General features: G+C 52.3%; 9 protein-coding genes across 9 annotated transcripts; 5 read left to right on the top strand and 4 right to left on the bottom strand.

The window, feature by feature from the left end:
- Positions 1-1,009: 1,009 nt before the first annotated feature.
- Positions 1,010-1,537, top strand: IAQ61_004892 (uncharacterized protein; the record flags this gene model as incomplete). Its single annotated transcript, XM_066096533.1, has 1 exon — positions 1,010-1,537. The coding sequence occupies one exon, from the start codon at positions 1,010-1,012 to the stop codon at positions 1,535-1,537; it is 528 nt and encodes a 175-aa protein (XP_065953851.1).
- A 1,266-nt stretch (positions 1,538-2,803) lies between these two features.
- IAQ61_004891 (uncharacterized protein) lies at positions 2,804-3,073 on the bottom strand (the record flags this gene model as incomplete). Its single annotated transcript, XM_066096532.1, has 1 exon — positions 2,804-3,073. The coding sequence occupies one exon, from the start codon at positions 3,071-3,073 to the stop codon at positions 2,804-2,806; it is 270 nt and encodes an 89-aa protein (XP_065953850.1).
- Positions 3,074-4,382: 1,309 nt separating this feature from the next.
- Positions 4,383-4,906, top strand: IAQ61_004890 (uncharacterized protein; the record flags this gene model as incomplete). The annotated part of the gene is made up of 3 exons (XM_066096531.1): positions 4,383-4,433; positions 4,640-4,804; positions 4,871-4,906. The coding sequence occupies 3 exons, from the start codon at positions 4,383-4,385 to the stop codon at positions 4,904-4,906; spliced, it is 252 nt and encodes an 83-aa protein (XP_065953849.1).
- Positions 4,907-5,176: 270 nt separating this feature from the next.
- IAQ61_004889 (uncharacterized protein) lies at positions 5,177-6,688 on the bottom strand (the record flags this gene model as incomplete). Its single annotated transcript, XM_003839495.2, has 1 exon — positions 5,177-6,688. One exon carries the CDS (start codon positions 6,686-6,688, stop codon positions 5,177-5,179), a length of 1,512 nt encoding a protein of 503 aa, XP_003839543.2.
- Positions 6,689-8,622: 1,934 nt separating this feature from the next.
- IAQ61_004888 (uncharacterized protein) lies at positions 8,623-10,045 on the bottom strand (the record flags this gene model as incomplete). Its single annotated transcript, XM_003839494.1, has 4 exons — positions 8,623-9,144; positions 9,192-9,601; positions 9,649-9,782; positions 9,834-10,045. The coding sequence occupies 4 exons, from the start codon at positions 10,043-10,045 to the stop codon at positions 8,623-8,625; spliced, it is 1,278 nt and encodes a 425-aa protein (XP_003839542.1).
- A 463-nt stretch (positions 10,046-10,508) lies between these two features.
- MSH2 (MutS-like protein) lies at positions 10,509-13,354 on the top strand (the record flags this gene model as incomplete). Its single annotated transcript, XM_003839493.2, has 2 exons — positions 10,509-10,664; positions 10,742-13,354. 2 exons carry the CDS (start codon positions 10,509-10,511, stop codon positions 13,352-13,354), a joined length of 2,769 nt encoding a protein of 922 aa, XP_003839541.2.
- An 869-nt stretch (positions 13,355-14,223) lies between these two features.
- On the top strand, positions 14,224-15,141 carry IAQ61_004886 (uncharacterized protein; the record flags this gene model as incomplete). The annotated part of the gene is made up of 1 exon (XM_003839491.2): positions 14,224-15,141. One exon carries the CDS (start codon positions 14,224-14,226, stop codon positions 15,139-15,141), a length of 918 nt encoding a protein of 305 aa, XP_003839539.2.
- A 651-nt stretch (positions 15,142-15,792) lies between these two features.
- IAQ61_004885 (uncharacterized protein) lies at positions 15,793-16,626 on the top strand (the record flags this gene model as incomplete). The annotated part of the gene is made up of 1 exon (XM_003839489.1): positions 15,793-16,626. The coding sequence occupies one exon, from the start codon at positions 15,793-15,795 to the stop codon at positions 16,624-16,626; it is 834 nt and encodes a 277-aa protein (XP_003839537.1).
- Positions 16,627-17,202: 576 nt separating this feature from the next.
- On the bottom strand, positions 17,203-18,909 carry IAQ61_004884 (uncharacterized protein; the record flags this gene model as incomplete). Its single annotated transcript, XM_003839488.2, has 1 exon — positions 17,203-18,909. One exon carries the CDS (start codon positions 18,907-18,909, stop codon positions 17,203-17,205), a length of 1,707 nt encoding a protein of 568 aa, XP_003839536.2.
- Between the last annotated feature and the right edge of the window lie 1,287 nt (positions 18,910-20,196).

Here is a 20,196-nt window from a genome sequence, read left to right as displayed (position 1 = left end):
AGCACTTCCCAAACCTGGCGGCGCGTTTCGCTGGTGGAAGACTCGAGCACTGTCAGCCAATCACATGGACCGGGACCGTTGGGCGTCGTGGTGAAGGCCAACAGCGCGCCAACGACGTCAGCGAAGCAAATGAAAGCGTTGCAGTCACAGGGGGGGTTGTCTTGCGTGTCACTACATCATTCACAAGGGCGCCAAACGATCGCAGACGCAGCAGCTGGCGTTGGGTTGGTGTATAAGAAAGAGTCAAAGGGTTGAGGTGAGTTGCGTGCAAGAGTGTCTTGACATTGTGTGCGCGACTCTTCACGTTGTACCACCCATTCACCCGGGCTTTGATAGTCTTCTTTTCTTCTTCCTTCTTCTTCTTCTTCTTCTTGCACCTTGCAGTCGTCATCGATGGTGATAAGGGTCCACCGACTGTGACTACTGCATACTACTATTTCACTCTCCTCGCCTTTCCGCCGTCGATCATTTGTACAGCAAGAGACGCCGTGCCTCGCGACTGGAGTAGCGAAAAAAGCCCTGGCAGCCACATCCCGCTCACACGACGTCATCGGTCCCCTCGAGCGCAAACATTGTTCATTCAGTCCCGTCAACGCAATCACCACCCGCGCTGGCCAAACGAACAAGCCTTGCCCTGCACACAGAGTGGCATTCTCCCTTTTTCTTCTCTTTTCCCTCGAAAGGAAACAAGGGCATTGTGTCGTCAACTCCCGTGCTGGCTCGCTGAACTTTGTCACCACCTGCCGTGAGCATTTTCTCATTGCTAGAATCGAATCGCAACTGTTTTGTTCCCACGCAGACACCACCCATTTCCCCTACCTATCCTACTTTGACCAGCCCACGAAACCTACAACAAACTCCATTCCTACGATAATAATACCAATTCTATTACAGTAAGCTCTCCTTTTTTTTTTGTTTTTTGGTTTTTTTTTGGATAGGGGCAAAACCTCCTAGCAACACATCACGCACAAGCAACCATCCAACACTCACACAACAGCCTCGTCCCACCATGGCCCTCAAATTCCTCCCGCGTAGCACGCTCAAGGGCGAAAAAGCAACACTGGGAACCTCCTTCTGGTCACACTTCTCTCCCACGGGCGCCCTCCGCATCCTGCTGCGCATTTTCCAATTCGTGCTCGGCATCACCGTCATAGGCCTATACGCCACGGATCTCGACAACGCGCGCAAAGCCGGCAAATACGTCGACAGCAAGTGGGTGTGGGCGGTTGTGTGCGGGACCCTCGGCTCGCTCGTGTCGCTGGTGTTTATGCTACCGCTGGTCAAGGCGTGGTTCTTCTTCGCCGTCGATGCGCTTGTGTTTTTGTGCTATTTGATTGCGTTTGGCATCTTTGGGCGCATGTTTATCGACGAGGATGCAGAGGGGAGCAAGGGCATTATGCGCATGAAGAATGCGGTGTGGGTGTTGTTGACCAATGTCCTGCTCTGGCTCATCACGGCAGTGTTGGGTGCGGTTGTGTTTTGGAGGAGCAGGAAGGCAAGGACGACTCATACTGGACGTGCGGGATTGCATGTCTAAGTTCTTCTGATTCCTGCCCTCCCTGCCCCCCCCCCTCTACCGAGCACCCGAGACTACAGAGATGGCAGGTGTGGCTAATGCAGTGTCTTTGCGTGTCCTGTAGAAACCCGCAGGCGCTGCGGATGTCGAAGAGAACACCACTTGGGACAGTACGGTTCGGAGACAGAGCATGGCGCAAGAATCTGTGCTTGAAACGAGTGCAACGAGTGCACCAAGGATGCCAACACTTCATCTCCCGCCCCTCCTCCCTCGTCAGCTTTCTTCTCCTCAACCACCACCACTGCCACCACTCTCCTCGACAACATTCACAATCCCCCACCTCCCATCCCCCACCACAGCATCCTCCTCCTTCTCCCACCGCTTCATCCCAAACATCAGCCCCGACACCCCCAGAAACCCCAGCGATACCCCACACTCTAGACCACCACCACCCCAGAAAGATGAAGAGGAGGAAGAAGGACGCACACGCGCCACGGCAATCCAGGAGGAAGCAGAGAAGCCGCCAGACGCACTGTCTGCATTTCAGCACTGGCTTTCTTTGTTTCCAGAGCATACGATACCCATGCCTTTTCGAGAGGTCATGTTTTGACTTTTTGTTGTTTTCATTCCTTTTTTTTGTTGTCACTGGGTTTTGCTAGCTTTGTTGGAGGAGTAATTGAATGATTGTTTCGGTATTTCATGTGAGTGATTGTTCATGACTTGATGTATGTGTGTGTGTGTGTGTGTGTGAAGTAAGAGTACTACCAAGCAGTGAAGAGTGGGTTCAAGTGGGGGATTGGGTCGAGGTGCATGGTGGGGCTTGTGCCATGTTGGATCGGTCTAGGCTCTGGAGGATTGTGTGTCGAGGCAAGTGCGAGGCGCGTGCGTGCAGCAAGGTGTCGAGGGGCATCGAGGGGCACTCATGAGGATGATGGATGTGTGGATGTGAATGTGGCAGGTTGAAGCGTGAAATGCTGGGTCAAGAACACATCAGGCAGGCAGTCACAAGACAGTAGTCAGGCACAGTCACAGTCACAAAAGCACAGTGGCAAACAGCTGGTTTCTTGTGTTGATGAAGAGAATTTATTGGTATCTCGTGTCCATTATCATGATACTATCGTGAATCCGGCGAGAGTCGCAGTGCTCATCGCATATCCCCTTTCTGAAATCGTTCTGGATCCTGAGCGAGCATTAGCCACCCAAGTCATGACACACCCAACGTGGAAGCATGCTTGCACATACCGAAGAGAAAGCCGAGCCGATCAATCCAGTGTCTTGTTTACCCACTTAGATGGAGCGCTTGTTGGCCTCGGCAGCACCCTCGTGCTTCGACTGGTTGAGCTTGTCGCCAACGGCGCTGGCGGCACCAGAGGCACGGTCGGTCAGGGAGTCCTGTCCGGGGACGTTGCCCTTGGCCTGCTGCTTGTTGGCCTCCTTCTGTGCCTCAGCCGACTGGCCCTGGATGCTCTCCGAGACGTAGTTGGCGGCGTTCTTGACCGAGTTGACGGCCTGGCCGACGAGGCCCTCGTTGGGGGTGTTGGCGTTGGGAGCAGACATTTTGATAGGGAGGTGGTGGGAAGGGCTTGGTTGGTAAGAGTGGTAGTTTTGGATGGTAGAGTGGGAGTGTGTAGAAGGCTTGAGTGAGGACTGGGACGGTGGACGGGGGCCGGGCGAGGATTATATAGGGAGAGACAGAGGGGAGAGGCCAGTCCGCAAACAGAGGCTGACGTCATGGCAAACAAACAGAAAGGCGTTGAAGACTGGAGGGCTGTGACATCACCGCAAAGGGCAGGCGCAAGTGGCGGACCAAGGCCCGCCATTCGCAATCCGTCTTGATCGGTACAAGGGAGCCGTGGCCATGTTGCGCCAGAGGACGAGCCGACGACTAGGGAGAGTAGAGAGGGAGAGTGCTCGTCGTAAGTAGTACTATAGAGTAGAGCACATGGTCTCCTTCTCTCCTTTTCTTTGGATGGGAGATTCCACTTTACGTACCAGGGACGGCCGTGATGCTAGAGCAGCGTAGAGCAGCGTAGAGCAGCGTAGAGCAGAGCAGAGTCTAGAGTAGTCCTACTATGGAGTGGTGATGTTGTCTACTCTACCCAGTAATAGAGTACAGCACCGCTCCTGTTTGAGCGCCAGGAGAGCCCACTGACCAGGCCCAGTGTCGATTGGCTATGGACAGCAACGACGACTTTCCTGTCCAGACTTTGCCATGGCTACCTATCTAGGTGGTCCATGACGAACTGTGGCAAGACCATGCCCTAACTCTACTTCTAGCACAAAGCTCTCCATAGAGTAACCTACTACTGCTACTACTCTGGATCTGGTAGCCAGGAGCCTAGATTCTAACGGACGGTACGAGCACGCGCAAGCGTCAATTGGGCCGCGACGACGCACTAGCAAGGAAAGTCGGCTGCTGCTGCTGCTGTTGCTGTTGCTGGGCAGAGTTGCATGGGCCTATCCATGGAAGCGGCCACAGCCACCTTGTTCTTCACCGTATTTGTCCAGTCCAGTCGCAATTTCCAAAATCCCATTGATTGGCGATCCATAGTAGATGGCCATGCACATCGCGTCATGGGCCAAATGCACGCAAATTCCCAGTCCTTGCCCACTCAACGCCGCCGCACAGGTACACATGTTGCCCCTCTGCGACTGCCCCGCCCTACGTCATTGCCCGACACCCCCACCCACCCACCCACCAACCAACCAACCACTCCCTCCTCTCCATCAACCACACTCCACACTCACTCCCCTGCGACTTGCGGCGGTGCAAGGAACAAGCAGAGTAACCATTCCTACCCATTTCAGTCCCTAGCTCTAGTATAGTACTACGCTCTTCATTCACACATTCGGCAGGTCAAGGAGGATGATGCCTCCACACCCAAAACGCCAGCTACTCTACTCTAGAGTACGACTAGTAAGCCCATTCCACGATTCCCACTTTGTCCACCCCCGCCCAACACAGCTTGCAGGACTACCCAGCACAAGGACACAAAGGGAAACGCTTGCGCTCCACCCTGCCAGGGCTGCCCTGAAAGTTCTGCCTATGACGCGGCCTCTCTTGTTTCTTTTTTTTTTCTCAACAGAAGACCAGGGCCCGCAACTGCTGACGATCGAATCTAGAGTAGCATCTATACCGAGCCACAACAACACAACAAGCACTGGTTGGCCCCAAGCCAATTCAGTCCCTTTTCATCATGGTTCTTCATACTCACCACGGGATGTATGCAAGTGCTGCATGATCTAATCGTGCATTCAGCATCAACAACCATTGTGACCAACATCCACGTATAACACGCCAACTGTCCCTCGCCTCGGCAGTCGAACTAGACTGGTGCTGACCATCCTTCCAAGCTTCGCATTTCGCATTTCCTTGTTTCGACTTCGTAGAGGCAATAGAGTTTCATACTCCTCGACCCGCAAGAGGTGCCACGACAACAAGAAGCCACCGTGTTACTTTTTGGCTTGGCTTCTGCGATTCTCTGCTTTTTGTACGAGCACGAGCATCACTGGGATACCAGACACAATCTCTCGGAAACGGTACTAGAAGACATCGAAACTGGCATCATATCATACGTACAGCGTACAGCGTACTCTACTACATTACCCTACCATGTACAATCCTCCCACTGACTACCATCATAAACAGACATGATCCTCTTAATACCCCGTACCCTCTCCTGGAAGAACATCCATCCTCTGAGTCTGGCCAATCTGCGTTCCATTGAGGAACAGTCCCTCAAGAGGGGGCCACTGCATTTCAGCAAAGCTCTGCTGGACGACCTTGGCTGCCTCCTTGAACCGCCTCTTGATATCATCATGCCCCTTGTAGGTCAGCTTTCTATCGCGCTTCACCCAGTTACCATCAACCAGCACGGCCTCGACGTCTGCGATACTAGAGTGCAAGATGACGGCAGCAACAGGATCCTTCCAGCCTACCATGTTGGGACTGTCGCCATCAAAGACGACAAGGTCGGCCTTGGCCCCGGCACGCAACACCCCGAGATCAGGACGGCGCAGAGCCAATGCACCTGCTCGCGTCGCAAGGTAAAACGCCTGGTCTACGGACATGGGGCTCGTACCGGGCACTTGGTTCGAGTTGATGAGTTTGGTGTAGTACTTCAAGCGTGTGTGCTGCAGCCACAGTCGCGCGGCAGAGATCATGCTGCCTTCAAACGTAAAGTGTGTGTCCGCAGCTAGAGCACCCTGGTCCTGAATCTCGTCGGCAAAGGGAATGGTATGTCCGAAATGCATCTCTGACTCGACAGCAATGGAAATGTAGTGCCCCTTGGCACGTAGAATCTCCTTGTCAGTCTCATTGATGTAGGTTCCGTGTGCGAAGACTACGGGAACGGACGAGTCGAGCCAGCCCAGCGAGTCTAAGAATGTCGGAGGGTTGCCAGCGATCCTCCATGTCCCAGAGATAAAGTGGGTGGTGATGACGGACAGGTTACCGGATTTTACAATGTCCCAAAGCCCTCTGGTGACGTTTTCTGGGCTCCCCTCGAAGAAGTCGTATGCCAGGCCCATTTCCACCAGAGGGTTTGCCAGCACACGGGGATCCTGCGAAAAGGTGCGAAGCGTGGCCATTTGATCGGCCACGGTGTAGTTGGGGATATTGTCGCGCACGGAAAAGGCATGCATGTTGCGCAGACCAGAGTCGAGTGTGGCATTGAGAATGGCTTCGGCACTGGCAAAGGACGCACTACCCTGTGCATGATCCAGCACCGTCGTCGTACCCGCAGCCAGGAGCTCAAAGGCGCCCATCATGGAACTGAGATACTTTGCCTCTGGTGTAATCGCCTGGGTCAGAGCACTGAAATCGCCATAGCGTTGGAAGTACTCGACAAACGTGCTGTTGGAGGCCAAGGTCTTCATGACACTCTGCGACATGTGGTGATGTGTGTCGATGAATCCAGGCGTGATGATCTTGCCGCTGGCATTCACAACCTCGACGTCGTGGCCGTGGGCGGGAGGGCTATCGTAGATGCCCGTGATGCTGTCGTTTTCCACCAGAAGAGATGCATTTTCGAGAATCTGCGTTTTGCGGGTCTCGTCATTGAACGTTACAATTGTGGCATCGGTAAACAGAATGGATGCGGAGCGAGCCAGCGTCGCAAAGAGGAGCGGGCTCGTCGCAAGCAGGGCTCCAGAGAGAGCGGGAGTGCGCATCGTTGTGGTACAGGGGTAGTATAGATGTATAAACCAGTAGATGTTTGAAACCAGAAACGTTAGACCAAACAAAAGGTTTACTGCTTTGAATCAAGACAATCCTACATTTGAAAAATGAAGAGAGAAACACACGCATTTAATACCACGCCTCCCCTTCCCCCCAACTCCCGTACCACCATTTCTCATCCTCTGCACAAGACTCATCCAACCCTGGCCCCAATACCAAAAAACGAATTCCCTTTTTCCACCGGAGATATCGCGCCCTGCCATCACACTTAACCCCGTCCCCGTTCCCTCCCCTCCCCCATCACCGCAAAACAAAGCCATCCAGAAGCACTCTACCCGCAAACATCCGACAAGACTACTTGCCCAATCTCCCTCTTCCCGTGCTGACATGATCCATTCTCTGGGCTTTGGTACCCTGCCCTGCCCTGCGCTCACGCCGTGATGTTTTTTTTTCGGACGGAGGAGGTGGCCAAGGGAGGTGGTGAATGGGGTGGAGGTTTGCGTTTCGGACGGAGAGGGTGGGCTTGCGGCCGTAAGATGGGGTTGGAACGTGTGTGCAGGGATGGATTGTGGAGCAGGTGTTTGTGCGAGGGGGGAGGGGGGGAGATCGGCGGGGTGGGGTGGGGAGGAGGGATTGGGGACCGGGGACTGGGGTGGGGAGTATAGTATGGTTTGGTAAGGTATGATATCACTGTGGTTTGAAGGTGATAGAGCATAGGACTCCTTAGGGATAAAAGGGGGTAGGCTGGATGGAAGGGGAATGTGGTGGTGGAAAGAGGGGGTTGAGTACATGTGTTCCTCTTGGTGCGTAGGTATAACTACACCTCCTCTCTACATTACGATGAGCTTCTCTGTGGAAAAGAGCAAGCAGGCTACACAGAGAGCGTGTGTCTGCTGTTACTAGGGCAAGACGAAAACGTCCATATCCGATGGGATAAAGGTGAATGCGTTGTTTGTGGATGGGATGGGTAGTTCCTAACCTATCGAATGCCGTCGGTCCACAAGTATCCACACATTGTTTTGTTCGGATTCCCAATCTCGAACCTGCAAGCACCGTTCTCAAAACCGGTAAAGTTGATAATGTAATCAATTAGGCGTAAATATTCTCGAGTACTGTCGTTCTTCCCAGCACGTACGGTATTACTCGGCACAAGCAAAGCCAGGGAAGATAGTTCACACATGCCCTGCCCGACCAACTGCCATCACCACCTTTTCCCCCTTCTACACAAGTATTCCCGCACTCGACCCCAAATCACACATGTTTCTCTATATTACCAAGCATCAAAATCTGACCATTCACAAACCCAAGCTTAGAATACTTAACCCGGCTATTAATTCTCCGCGCCCCTGCTAGCGTAGATTTACAATACGATTTTGGTATCGGAGAGATAGGCTGACAGTCGGCGGGCCGCGCCAGCCCTCTACGGGGCTGGTGCAGCCCCTGTACCGGTACCGGTATATCCCGGATGAGACAGAGAGAGGTAGACTTGCACCGAACGATGCACTACCATCCTCACGTGCCCAGTGCCCAGTCTCGCGATATCCTTTGCATAAGCGGTGTGCCAAGGGCGAGCGTTTATCATGGGGCCAGGGTAGATTCGATATCAATCCAGGTACGCTGGGCTAAAAAGGACGGGCGATTAGTCGGTGAGGGGATAGAAAATGCCGCTACCGGTATGAGGGCGGATCGCTGCCTACACATTCTGCACTTGTAGGTCCTGTGCTAGTACGATCAGATGATGCGGCTAAATAAGGGTTTTCCAAGAGCGTCCCATCGGCTCCATGATTGACGTGTGGGAGATTGGCCAAGTGGATGACATACACATCGTGTGTTGTTGGCCTGCTTCGGGCGAATAGTCACGCACGTAAGATTTGGTTCTCTGGCATGAGTGCGGTTTTTTGTCCATGCCGTTACGTATAGCTAATTATCATGGCAAGACCTTGGATAGCACGTCTACTAGGCCTCGAATCTCATCTTCCGTGTTGTAATGCACCATGCTCACTCTAGTCACACCCTCGGCGTCTAATTCAAGGACCTCGTCGCACAATCGCTTCGAGTAAAAATGGCCCCATCGGATCCCGTAATTCGACATCTTTTCAACCTCCTCTACGATCTGCCTCGAATTTTTCCCGGCCACCACAAACGAAACGGTTGGTACACGGACTGTGGAATCGCTGCTCGTGGAGCCGAGCACCGTCACATCCGATCTCGTGTTCAAGAAGTCGAGCAGAATCTTCTGGAGCTTGCCTTCGTGCTTTGAAATCGCGTCAAATGCGCCGTCAAGATAGCTGGCTATGCAAGGCAGTGATTGCGTGCATTCGTAGTTGGAGGATGCAAAGCCGAGCTTGTCTTCAAGCGTCTTTGTTGGATTGAAGTAGTGTGCCATGGGTTTCACATGTCTTTGAGCAGCATTACTGGCATACAAGACAGCAATATGCGGGCCATAGACCTTTGGTCGTCAGTGGATATAACTCTGCTAACACGAACCGTTCGTACCTTGTACCACGAGAACGAATAAAAGTCCACGCCGAAAGCCTTCACGTCAACCTTTCGATGTGGCGCGAAGCTCACGCCGTCAACACATAAGAGCGCACCGACCTCATGGGCCGCATCTGCAATTGCTTTGACATCATGGATGGTACCAAGAATATTGGACACGTGCGTGCATGCAACAAACTTGACCTTGGAGGATAGGAGTGGCTTTAGGTTTTCTGGTGTGAGCTTGAGCCCATCTTCCCTGGAAGACACCCACCACTTGACGACAAGATTCAAACGTTCAGCCATGAACAGCCAAGGCTTCACATTCGTCTCATGCTCCATCTTGGTAAGGATGATCTCGTCTCCTGCCTGCAGTTGAAGGGCTCCCGCAAGGTTCATGAATAGCTGGGTAGTGGAGCCCCCGAGTACTTGTGCCGTCAGGGCTGTTGCAGTTTCTCAGCTATTATGTCCTTACCAATCTCATCACGCCCGGCGTTGATGTACTTTGCAGCAGCCTGATAGCCTTCTTCGTATTTCGTGTTTGATATCGAGCCGGTGTGATACGATGCACCGAGCTGAACATTGGTCTTGGACAAATATTGTGTGATGCTTCAAAGGCTTAGAATGTCCCCCTGAGCGATGGATTGAATAGAGACCTACGAATCGACTACATCTCCCAACGTCTGGCTGCCTCCGGCATTGTCCAGAAACACCTGGTCTTGTTGTAACGCGGGAAAGCGCTTGCGGGCTTCGGAAATCGCAAATGTCATAATTGTAGGCAATTGAAAAGTCTGGAGTGGATTGTTATAAGAGATGCGAACTTCTACATCAGAGAGGCTGATGAAGGAGACAGTGACGTTGATGCGGGGCATCGCTACCGGTACATGTGGAAGGTGCACTGCTCCTACCGCCGCAGTCCGTAATATGCTTGGTGACAAAATGACACGACCCTCACACTGAAAGTCTGTCTTCTACCTTGACCTGCTAACGTTATCCACAGGCAGCATCCCACGAATCACCACTAAAGCAATGTGGTGTTGCACATACATCTATCTTGTTTCCCAATGTGCCGACTGTGTGCTAACTTCCTTACTCAATTAGGTATGGGTGGATCAGTTTCTTATCGATAGGCACTAGCGCGAGTTGTGAGTGCGACGCGTCTGTGGACGCGACGCCCCGAGTGAAATAACGTCCGGGACAACATTTGGGTGGACAAGTATGAAACTGACACCGCCACTCAAGGCCACCTAGTTCCATGTTACACATTACAAGTCAGTTCTCGACAGAAGACTTAAACTCGACTTCCTTCCTTGCTTGTGAAGTTACTGAGCCAAGATGGGGTCACGGCCAGAGATGCGTGAGGAGGACGAGTCGGGGTTCTGCAAGTTCTTTCGCAACTTGCCTGAGAAGGATACCGATACAATACGCATATTCGACCGTGGCGACTACTACAGTGCCCATGGAGGGGATGCCGTCTTCATCGCGAATACGGTAGGTTAGAAAAAAGGGCCGGCCGGCCAACACACGGAGAGAGATGAAAAGACAGGCACTGACACAGCCCATCACAGGTATACAAAACTACCGCTGTTATACGCCGTTTAGGCAGAGAGCCCGGTCTCGAGTCAGTGACAATGACCGTGACCGTCTTTCGTAGCTTTCTACGCGACGCCCTCTTCCGCCTCAGCAAACGAATCGAGATCTGGCAGTCGTCAGCAAAGCGCATGGATTGGATCATGGTCAAGCAGGCGTCACCAGGCAACCTGCAGGACCTAGAGGATGATTTGGGCGGTCAGATCGAGAATGCGCCCATCATATTGGCAGTCAAGGTGTCAACCAAGACTTCCGAGGCGAGGAACGTGGGCATCTGTTTCGCGGATGCCAGTGTACGAGAGTTGGGTGTTACAGAATTCCTCGACAACGACCTATACTCCAATTTCGAATCTCTCCTGATTCAGCTCGGAGTCAAGGAATGTCTTATACAAATTGATACCAGCAAAAAGGACGTGGAGCTTTCGAAGCTGCGAACGATTGCTGACAACTGTGGATGTGCTGTTGCAGAGCGTTCACCGGCAGACTTTGGTACCAAAGACATCGAGCAAGATCTACCACGGCTGTTGAAAGATGAGCGAGCAGTCACAACGTTGCCATCGACCGACTTGAAGTTAGCAATGGGGGCAGCGGCTTGCCTGATCAAGTATTTGGGTGTCATGTCCGACTCCTCTAACTTCGGCCAGTATCAACTATATCAGCACGATTTGACACAGTATATGAAATTGGACGCTGCAGCATTAAAGGCATTGAACCTGATGCCAGGACCCCGTGATGGCGCCAAGAATATGAGCTTGTATGGACTCCTGAACCACTGCAAGACACCCACTGGTAGCAGGCTCCTCTCCCAGTGGCTTAAGCAACCCCTGATGAATGTAAAAGATATCGAGAGACGGCAGCAATTAGTAGAGGCATTCGTTGAAGACACGGAGCTGCGGCAGACCATGCAAGAGGAGCACCTGCGGTCAATACCTGACCTATACAGGCTAGCCAAGAAGTTTCAGCGCAAGGCGGCAAACTTGGAAGACGTTGTACGCGCATATCAGGTCGTCATCCGATTACCAGGCTTCCTCAGTTCTCTCGAAGCCGTCATGGACGAGAAATACAAAGAGCCTCTTGATGCCGAATACACTGACAAGCTGCGTCAGTACGCCAACGCATTCGCTGGCCTTCAAAATATGGTGGAGACGACCGTGGACCTCGAGGCGCTCGACAATCACGAATTCATCATCAAACCCGAGTATGATGAAGCGTTGAAGACAATACGGAAACGTCTCGACCGGTTGAAGCGCGATATGGAGTCTGAACACATGAACGTGGGCAATGATCTTGATCAAGACACCGAGAAGAAGCTGTTCCTTGAAAATCACAAGCAGCATGGTTGGTGCTTCAGACTCACGCGGAATGAAGCTGGTTGCATTCGACAGAAGAAACAGTACAAGGAAATCTCCACGCAAAAGAACGGAGTGTACTTCACGACATCGAGACTCCAAGAAAAAAGGAGAGAGTTCGATCAATTGTCCGACACCTACAATCGCACGCAAACTGGCCTGGTCAATGAGGTTGTTTCAGTCGCATCATCCTACGTTCCCGTTCTCGAGAAGCTGGCCGCTGTTCTAGCACATCTCGACGTGATTGTTTCCTTTGCACATGTATCCGTGCATGCGCCAACATCGTACACTAGGCCTAGGATGCATCCACGGGGTACCGGTAACACGATTCTGAAGGAGGCTCGCCATCCATGCTTGGAGATGCAAGACGATGTGTCCTTCATCACCAACGATGTTGCTCTGGTGCGCGATGAAAGTGAGTTCCTGATTATTACGGGGCCGAACATGGGTGGTAAATCGACATACATCCGGCAAATTGGCGTCATCGCCCTCATGGCCCAGATAGGGTGCTTTGTACCCTGTTCGGAAGCCGAGCTCACCATCTTCGACTGCATACTTGCGCGAGTTGGAGCTAGCGACAGTCAGATCAAGGGTGTCTCAACCTTCATGGCCGAAATGCTGGAGACGGCCAATATCCTCAAATCTGCAACTCGGGAATCACTCATCATCATCGACGAACTAGGTCGCGGCACAAGCACGTACGACGGTTTCGGCCTGGCATGGGCAATCTCCGAATATATCGTCAAAGAAATTGGTGCCTTTGCGCTCTTCGCAACGCATTTCCACGAGCTCACTGCACTAGTCGATTCGTATCCACAGGTGCAGAATCTACATGTCGTAGCACACATCTCCGAAGGCACAGTGGAAGAGGGATCCGAGATCCACAAGAAACGTGAAGTCACGCTTCTCTACAAAGTCGAGCCCGGTTTCTCGGATCAATCCTTTGGCATTCACGTCGCGGAGCTTGTCCGTTTCCCACAGAAGGTGATCAACATGGCGAAGCGGAAGGCAGATGAATTGGAAGATTTCGCAGGCAAGCATGAAGAGGGTTTTGAGCAGGCGAGCAGAGACGAAGTGGAGAATGGGAGTCGAATGCTTAAGGAGGTACTGGTAGCGTGGAAGCAGGAGGTGGAGGACAAAGGGTTGACGAAGAAACAGCAGGTTGAGAAGATGAGGGAGCTGGTCAAGCTTAATCCGGATTTGATGCAGAATAAGTTCTTCAAAGGCGTACAGGCCTTGTAGAGGGGCGCTATGATCGAAACAATAGATCTTCTAAGCCTTGCATACCTAGTCACTGACGACTGACTCGCTACATGGAACAACATGCGCAACGCACCTCCAAGACAACGTCAAGCTCTTCGGTAGCATAAGGCACACCCCTTATCCAAACATACTCCGTCGAGCAGACTATGGCCACTCTACAGCAATGTCCTACCCATACTCAAAGCCTTTCCACAGGCGCGAAAATACTCGCCTCCCGTCTCTGGTCGCTTCTTTTCGAATGGCAGTGCTGCGATTGTCTATTACGGTGACTTGGAAGTACTCACTGTACTCGCCGCAGTAAGCCTATCCTCCATACCCAAACTACCAATATACAGTCAAGACGCCTGGGCTGGGTAGATCCATACTGTCTTATATAATGTTCAGGAATATAAAGATAGTAGTACAACACTAGCTATCTGCAGGAGTGTTAGGCGTAATGGAAGTATTCAACTCAATATGACTATGAATTTGGCCTCGCTTCACGGCTCTAAAAGGGGTGCAACGTCTATTTCACTACACCTGTAGTCAAGTGAATGGTCACCCCACGGATTCGCATAGTGTATATCTAGCAGGATGGTAGATGCTAGCGTGCACAGCCACAACAACCCCACTAACGCTCCCCGCCGGTCAGGTTCACCATCTCCCGCCGCGTCCCCAAACATTGAGGTCCCCCGCGCGACGTCAACGTTACCCCAACATGATCATTCACATAAGCAGCAACACCATACTTCCATAAATCATACACGGCCTACAATGGCGCCCGCACTATCACTAGTTGTACGTAAAGTAGTCGGCGAAGAAGTGCCAAGAGGGGCGAGGAGTAACTGAACCTCCCCCCCCCGAATTGAATGCTAAACAAACCTCGACAGAACAAGCTCAAAGTGCAGCTGAAACTCTCGATATCGCGCCTGCGCATGGTCCAGCAAAAAGACAGCGCAAAAGTCAAACAACAACGTCGAGAAATGGCCCAGCTCATCGAGGCTGGCAAAGTGCAATCCGCACGAATCCGCGTCGAAAACATCATCCGCTCCGATATCACCACTGAACTGCACGAAATACTGGAACTTTATTGTGAGCTGTTGCTGGCACGCTCGCAATTGCTGGAGAATCACGTGTCGAGTCCATCGTCTTCGGCGGCAGGGGCAGGTGCGGTAGGTACCACGCTGGATCCGGCGCTGGAGGAGGCGGTCCGGAGTATCATATATGCAGCGCCGAGGACAGAGGTCAAGGAACTACATACAGTGCGCGCCTTGCTGGTAGACAAATTTGGCAAGGACGTCGCGCTGGCGAGTATGGAGGGCGAGGGTGTGGCGGAGCGCGTGGTGAAGAAACTAAAGGTTGAGACCCCAAGTGAAGCGTTGGTTGAGGCGTATCTCACGGAGATTGCTCGTTTCTATGGCGTTTCTTACGGCGCGAGTAAGCCATCTGATGACTCCAACGATGGCGAGGATAACGACGATGAGCCTTCTAGTGGGGTAGCCGAGCTAGCAGATGGTGTGCAAAGTGACGCAGACAAGGGTGAGGAAGAGAGGGAAGCCTTGGCACAAGCGAATACACCTAAGAAGATGGGTCCGCAGAGTCCCTTACGCGTTGTCCCACCGAGCCCGAGCACGGATAACGTCGCACCGAGGTTGAAGTTACCAGGAGCAAAGGATAAGGTGGCCAAGATCGAGCCGAAGAAAGAAACGACCAAAGACGTAGGACCGGGCGGGAAGATCCCGGATGTAAATGAGTTGGCGAGACGATTTGCTGAGCTCAAACGATGAGATGGGATGGCTAGGTTGGAATGGCAATGCTTTGCACCGCATCGATTTATAACGAGAGAGCTCTCGCTAATAGTCGATCCTGTTCTCAAGAAATGTGCATGATGCATTGGTGGCGAGTAGACTTTGCGCCTGTGCACTCTCTAGTAAACGTTCAGGACGAAAGCTACATTTGACCTTTGCACGAGTCATCGAATACTAGCATCGACAAGCAGCATACAAGCATCAGTACGCCGACACAAGAGCTTACTGCATATGGCGAATTCGTATATCTCCCTAGACGATCAATCTTCGGAACTTTCGCCCACGTTACGCAAGATTTACAATAAAAACTCACAAGCCTGGCCAGATTGCTGTCGAAGAAGCACATTACCCCTACGCCGACCACTACCTTGATGAATGGGGAACTTGGGCGTTCTGGTGACTTCTACGCGAAGAGTCAGCAATGTAGGGGATTCGGGTATAATCAACGGCTCATTAATTTAGAGTGCGGGTTCAAAGACCTGGGAGAACTCACCGTGGCCCCACATGGTACAGCATTGCCGGTTCGCCTCGATCACAGTCTGTGTGTGATTCTTTTGACCATATTTACAGACGATAATGTCATTTTGTCTCGATATTCCTTAGTCATTTCCAACACCAGTGTAAGCAGATATGTTGTTGTCGACCTCAACCTCATGCACTTTGGTGTCTTTGAGCCTCACTGCGCAAGTTATGGCTCTTTGTGAACGCACTACACTCCAAGACATTGCATCTACATATCTGCGCGCCCAAGCCTCCGGAAGCCCAAATCTACTACCGCATACAGCCAACATGACCTACACAGAGAACGACGTCGCCCTCAACGCTAGCAAGGGAATCTTAACTCAATCCATCATTATCGATCTCAGCCGCAGTCTCCTAGACACAACCACCTGTTCCATCTTCACCGAAATCACATCCGCCACCAACCCACACCCCTACGTCATCGACACCCTTCTTCGCATCTCCCCCACCACCCCCGCCACCGTAACCTCCCTACAATCCGTCATCGCAGACACGGGCGATTGGATCTTCAACGCGACTTCGCACCTCCACTGGTCCCAATCAGAATCCTGGGGCCCAATCCCCCCTTCCAACCGCGACTCCCGTACCACTATCCGCGCAGCAGCAGACGCCTACCTCGATAGCTGGGCCAACGGCTCCGTCCCCGTTCCCTACGGCACACCCTGCGCCCGGCTCGAAGGCGGCGCGTACACGGGCGAACGCAATGCAACGGGGAACACGTGCTACATGCCCGAGTTTCCAAAGCCGTTCAAGGGGGTCGGAAATCGACGCTATGTGATTGATGAGGAGGTGGGCGCCGTCGGCATCCTCAATGATTTTCCGTTTATCGATGCGACGAGGCCCGAGGGGACGCCGAGTTGTAATCTGGTACGGGTGGAGGCGGGCATGATTAGGTATATTCATGAGACTACGGTTTGTGCGACTAGGGGGTGTGGGAGGTAGATGAAAAGTTGCTTTTCTGTTTTGGAGGGGGAGAATGTCAGTTCGTGTAGTGGGAGTTTAGGATTTGTTGAGTTGTGTGGGAGAAGTGGGTATGTTTTCTCTAGATGGCTATATCGTGTTTATAACATCACTGTTTGAGTGTGCTCAGTATTCTTCCCCTGATAACAGTTGACTGGGATTTATTGTAGCTTCAGTGTACGTCCCAGCCATATGAGGAACTATAACGTGAATTGCCATTAAAAAAATTACATAAATCTGCGTAGAAAGAAGAGAATATTCATTTTTAGAATTGTAATTATGGATAGTGATGATGCTTTTGGCCACGACTGACAAAGGATCACACTATCACAAGCGCACATTAGTAGCTGTAATTACCTCGAGCCCTGATACTAGTGCAACAATTCCCGCCTCATGAAATCCAGCACTTTTTCTCGGAAAAGAAAAACATGGAGCACAAAATTTCCAACAATTTACTCTACACTGGACGTTATAAGTGTCACTCTTCCTCCCCCAAGCAGTTAGTACATAGGAAAAACCTCATTATCGAAATATTTACATGAATAGAGAATAGATACCCTACAAAGCGCGAGCACGGCGCTCCAAGATGCTGCCGCGCCTGATGTATCCGGGTCCAGCCTTGTATGGCTCAGCGGGATACATGGCGGAAGGCTTCACTGGCGTCGGTTGAGCGTGGTACGGCTCAGCAGGGTAGATGGCTGAGGGCTTGACGGGCGTCGGCTGAGCGTGGTATGGCTCAGCAGGGTAGACGGGGTAAGCAGCAGAAGACTTTGCGGGAACGGGAGCGGGAGCAGAATGAGCCGGGTACTTATCGCCGTGAGCAGGGACGGATGGCGAAGGCTCAGGGTGTCCGTGAACAGGAGTGTAGACAGAAGGCTTCACTGGGGTGGAGGATGGGCAAGATGAGGAAGTTGATTTGGCGGGGTACTCGCTGTGCGGGTATTTGCCGCCGTCGACGGGAGTTGGGGCCGGGTGGGGATGGGAGGTTTCGTGGCTCTTGGAGTGGACAATAGGGATGGAGGAAGCTGGGTATTCGTGCTTGTATGAGGCGTCGCTCTTGGCTGGGTACGTGGGGTACACGGGGTAATGGTCACCAGCAGTGGGCTTGCTAGGAATGGCACTGGGCTTGTGGTCGTCTTTGTCACTCTTGGCAGGGGTTGCGGCCGGGTAGGCCGGGTATTTGTCGTTGTGCTGAGTGGCAGAGTATTTCTTTGCTTGCTCATAGCTGCAGGTATATGCCTCGCCACCCTTGGTCACAGTGATGGTCTTAGCCTCGTGCTTGTAAACACCTGGAGCGTAGGACTCGGCAGTGGGGTAAGCAACCATGGTGTCGTGGTCATAGACAGTGGTGGTAGGCTCAGCAACCATGACCTTGCCAGTGGAAGTGACGTATACGGTGGTATATTTGACCACGGTCTCGGTCACAGGCTCGCCATCGATAACCTTGGTCTCGTACGCACCGTACGCGCCCGTGACATAGCCAGTCCTTTTGGCATCAATGTACTGTACGCCGTATGTGCAGGTCTCCCCAGCTTTGGCAGTCTTTGTCGCCTCCGCCGGGTGGGCAACCGGGTAGTCTACAATGACGGTCTTTGCCGGGACGGTATACACACCGGGCTTGCCATAGGTGGTGACCTCCTCCTTGGGTATACCATAGGAGTATACGTGCTCGTACTCGGACCACTTGCCGCCCTTGTACTCTTTGACATAGACAGGCTGTTTCTTGTCACCCTCGGGATACAGGCCAGAGCCGGGGTATCCGGCCATGGCGTGACGACCAAGCTTGTTGTAGGGAACCTCCTCAACCTTCTCATAGAGCTCATACCAACAGCCAGCAGACACTGTTTTGTTTGAAATGCCCGATGGAAGGGCATATCCCGCGCTAGCAGTGGGGTAACCCATCTTTCCAGTGGCGGAGTGGGTGATGGTGTACTTGGTGTGATATACAGTCACTGGCTGAGTAACCTCGGTGACCGTGATGACCTTTTGGTCGTAGTCCTTGATGGTGGTGCTGACATACATGTCATCCTCCCACTTACCGCACTCCTTGCCGCCGTAGCCAGCAGAGACGCAGGTAGGATAGGGCTGGTGCTGAGAAGTGACAGTAACGGGCTGTTTACCATATCCGGGGTGGATGGTGGTGTAGCCGACGGGCTCGGGTGTGGTGGAAGGCTTCATGACGGCGCTGGTGCATTTGACAGGGTACGAGCCATAGGCATCGTAAGAGGCAGCTGCGGTAGCGGCAAATACCAAAGCGTACTTCATGTTGACGGTTGGTTTTGAGAAATTAGGTATTAAATATAACGAATGACAGTGTCGAAATTATTCAAAAGAGTGTGGTCGCCACTTAGAGTGCGAGAATTGTTCAATGGTCCGGTCGAAGAAATGACTGAGGATGAAGAATAAATGGAGCAAGCCAATAGGCCTCATATACATTTCTCGGACTGCTCCCAGACATTCCCCTGAGCCAGAGTCTCAATCGCTTGTCCGTTCGTGTTCATGGTGAGGGCGTAGCGTCTGCACAAAGCACGGCCGCAATGCATCTTGGAGCTTGTCACTCTGCTGATAGTTTGATCAGGCTTCGATTAATCCGCCCTAAGCGAAGCCACACAGCCGTAGTTGGATCTCAGAGTATCACACGGATGTTTAAACAGGAGTTCTGAAGTTCTTCGACTACCCACCCTGAGGATTTCATGATCGTGCATCTGATCTGTCCAGGAATGTGTGTCTAAATGTGGCATGAATTGGGGCGAGGAACAGGATTAGAGTCGCTTGCACCAAAGAATCCAAGAACAGGAGACTTTCTCCGTGCCCAGATATGAAGTACGCCACAAAGTCCATGTCTTGGACCTGTTCGCTCTAGGGCAAGCTTTCCTAGTTGCTGGGCACTTCTTGGCGCACTCGTGGCCCACGCGATGCTCATCTCGTCCGACGCTATTGATGGCTTGCCGTATCCACATAGCTCCTAGATGGGAACTGTGGACGTGGGACCGTCCGTCAGCCTCCATTGGCCACTAACAACCTAATCCGCATGCTGTTGCTCTTTTAGATCCATGCTATGCTCAGCAGCTTGCATTCGGGTCATTGGGAGTTGGAGCGTGTCGAATGATATTCAATCATCTGAAGGGTGTCGATGAACTGCACAATACCTACCTGTGATAGATCTATCAAGACACTACCGTATCATCTCCACACTTTGCGTCTACGGAACGCCGTCATCTCCAGTCAGCCAGCCGGGCTTCTGGTGTCGACAAGTGACCAAACAGTCCATCGTATAGCCCCTGATTGATACTGGATCTTGACTGACACACTGCATTATACGATACAGTATTCAAGTCCGTCGTTTACCGCGAGTGCATCATCGTTATAGTAGTGTCCAAAAAAGATGCTAGCGAGAGTCTACCCCTGGTTTGCTGCGCTAACGCTACCTACCCGGAGCGCCCTTTCACATGGTCAAGCGCGAACTGCGTCTGGAACCTTGGAAACCTGTATTGAAAGCACGTGCTTTTGCCATTTCCATCACACAGTAGCGACTCACTTGGTGTTTACAGA

This window comes from Plenodomus lingam (genome assembly GCF_022343315.1).
Source record: "Plenodomus lingam strain CAN1 chromosome Unknown contig_19, whole genome shotgun sequence".
In the NCBI taxonomy this organism is placed as follows: domain Eukaryota; kingdom Fungi; phylum Ascomycota; class Dothideomycetes; order Pleosporales; family Leptosphaeriaceae; genus Plenodomus; species Plenodomus lingam.
The sequence above is the reverse complement of the archived record's forward strand: the minus strand, read 5'-3'. Positions and strand labels throughout refer to the sequence as shown.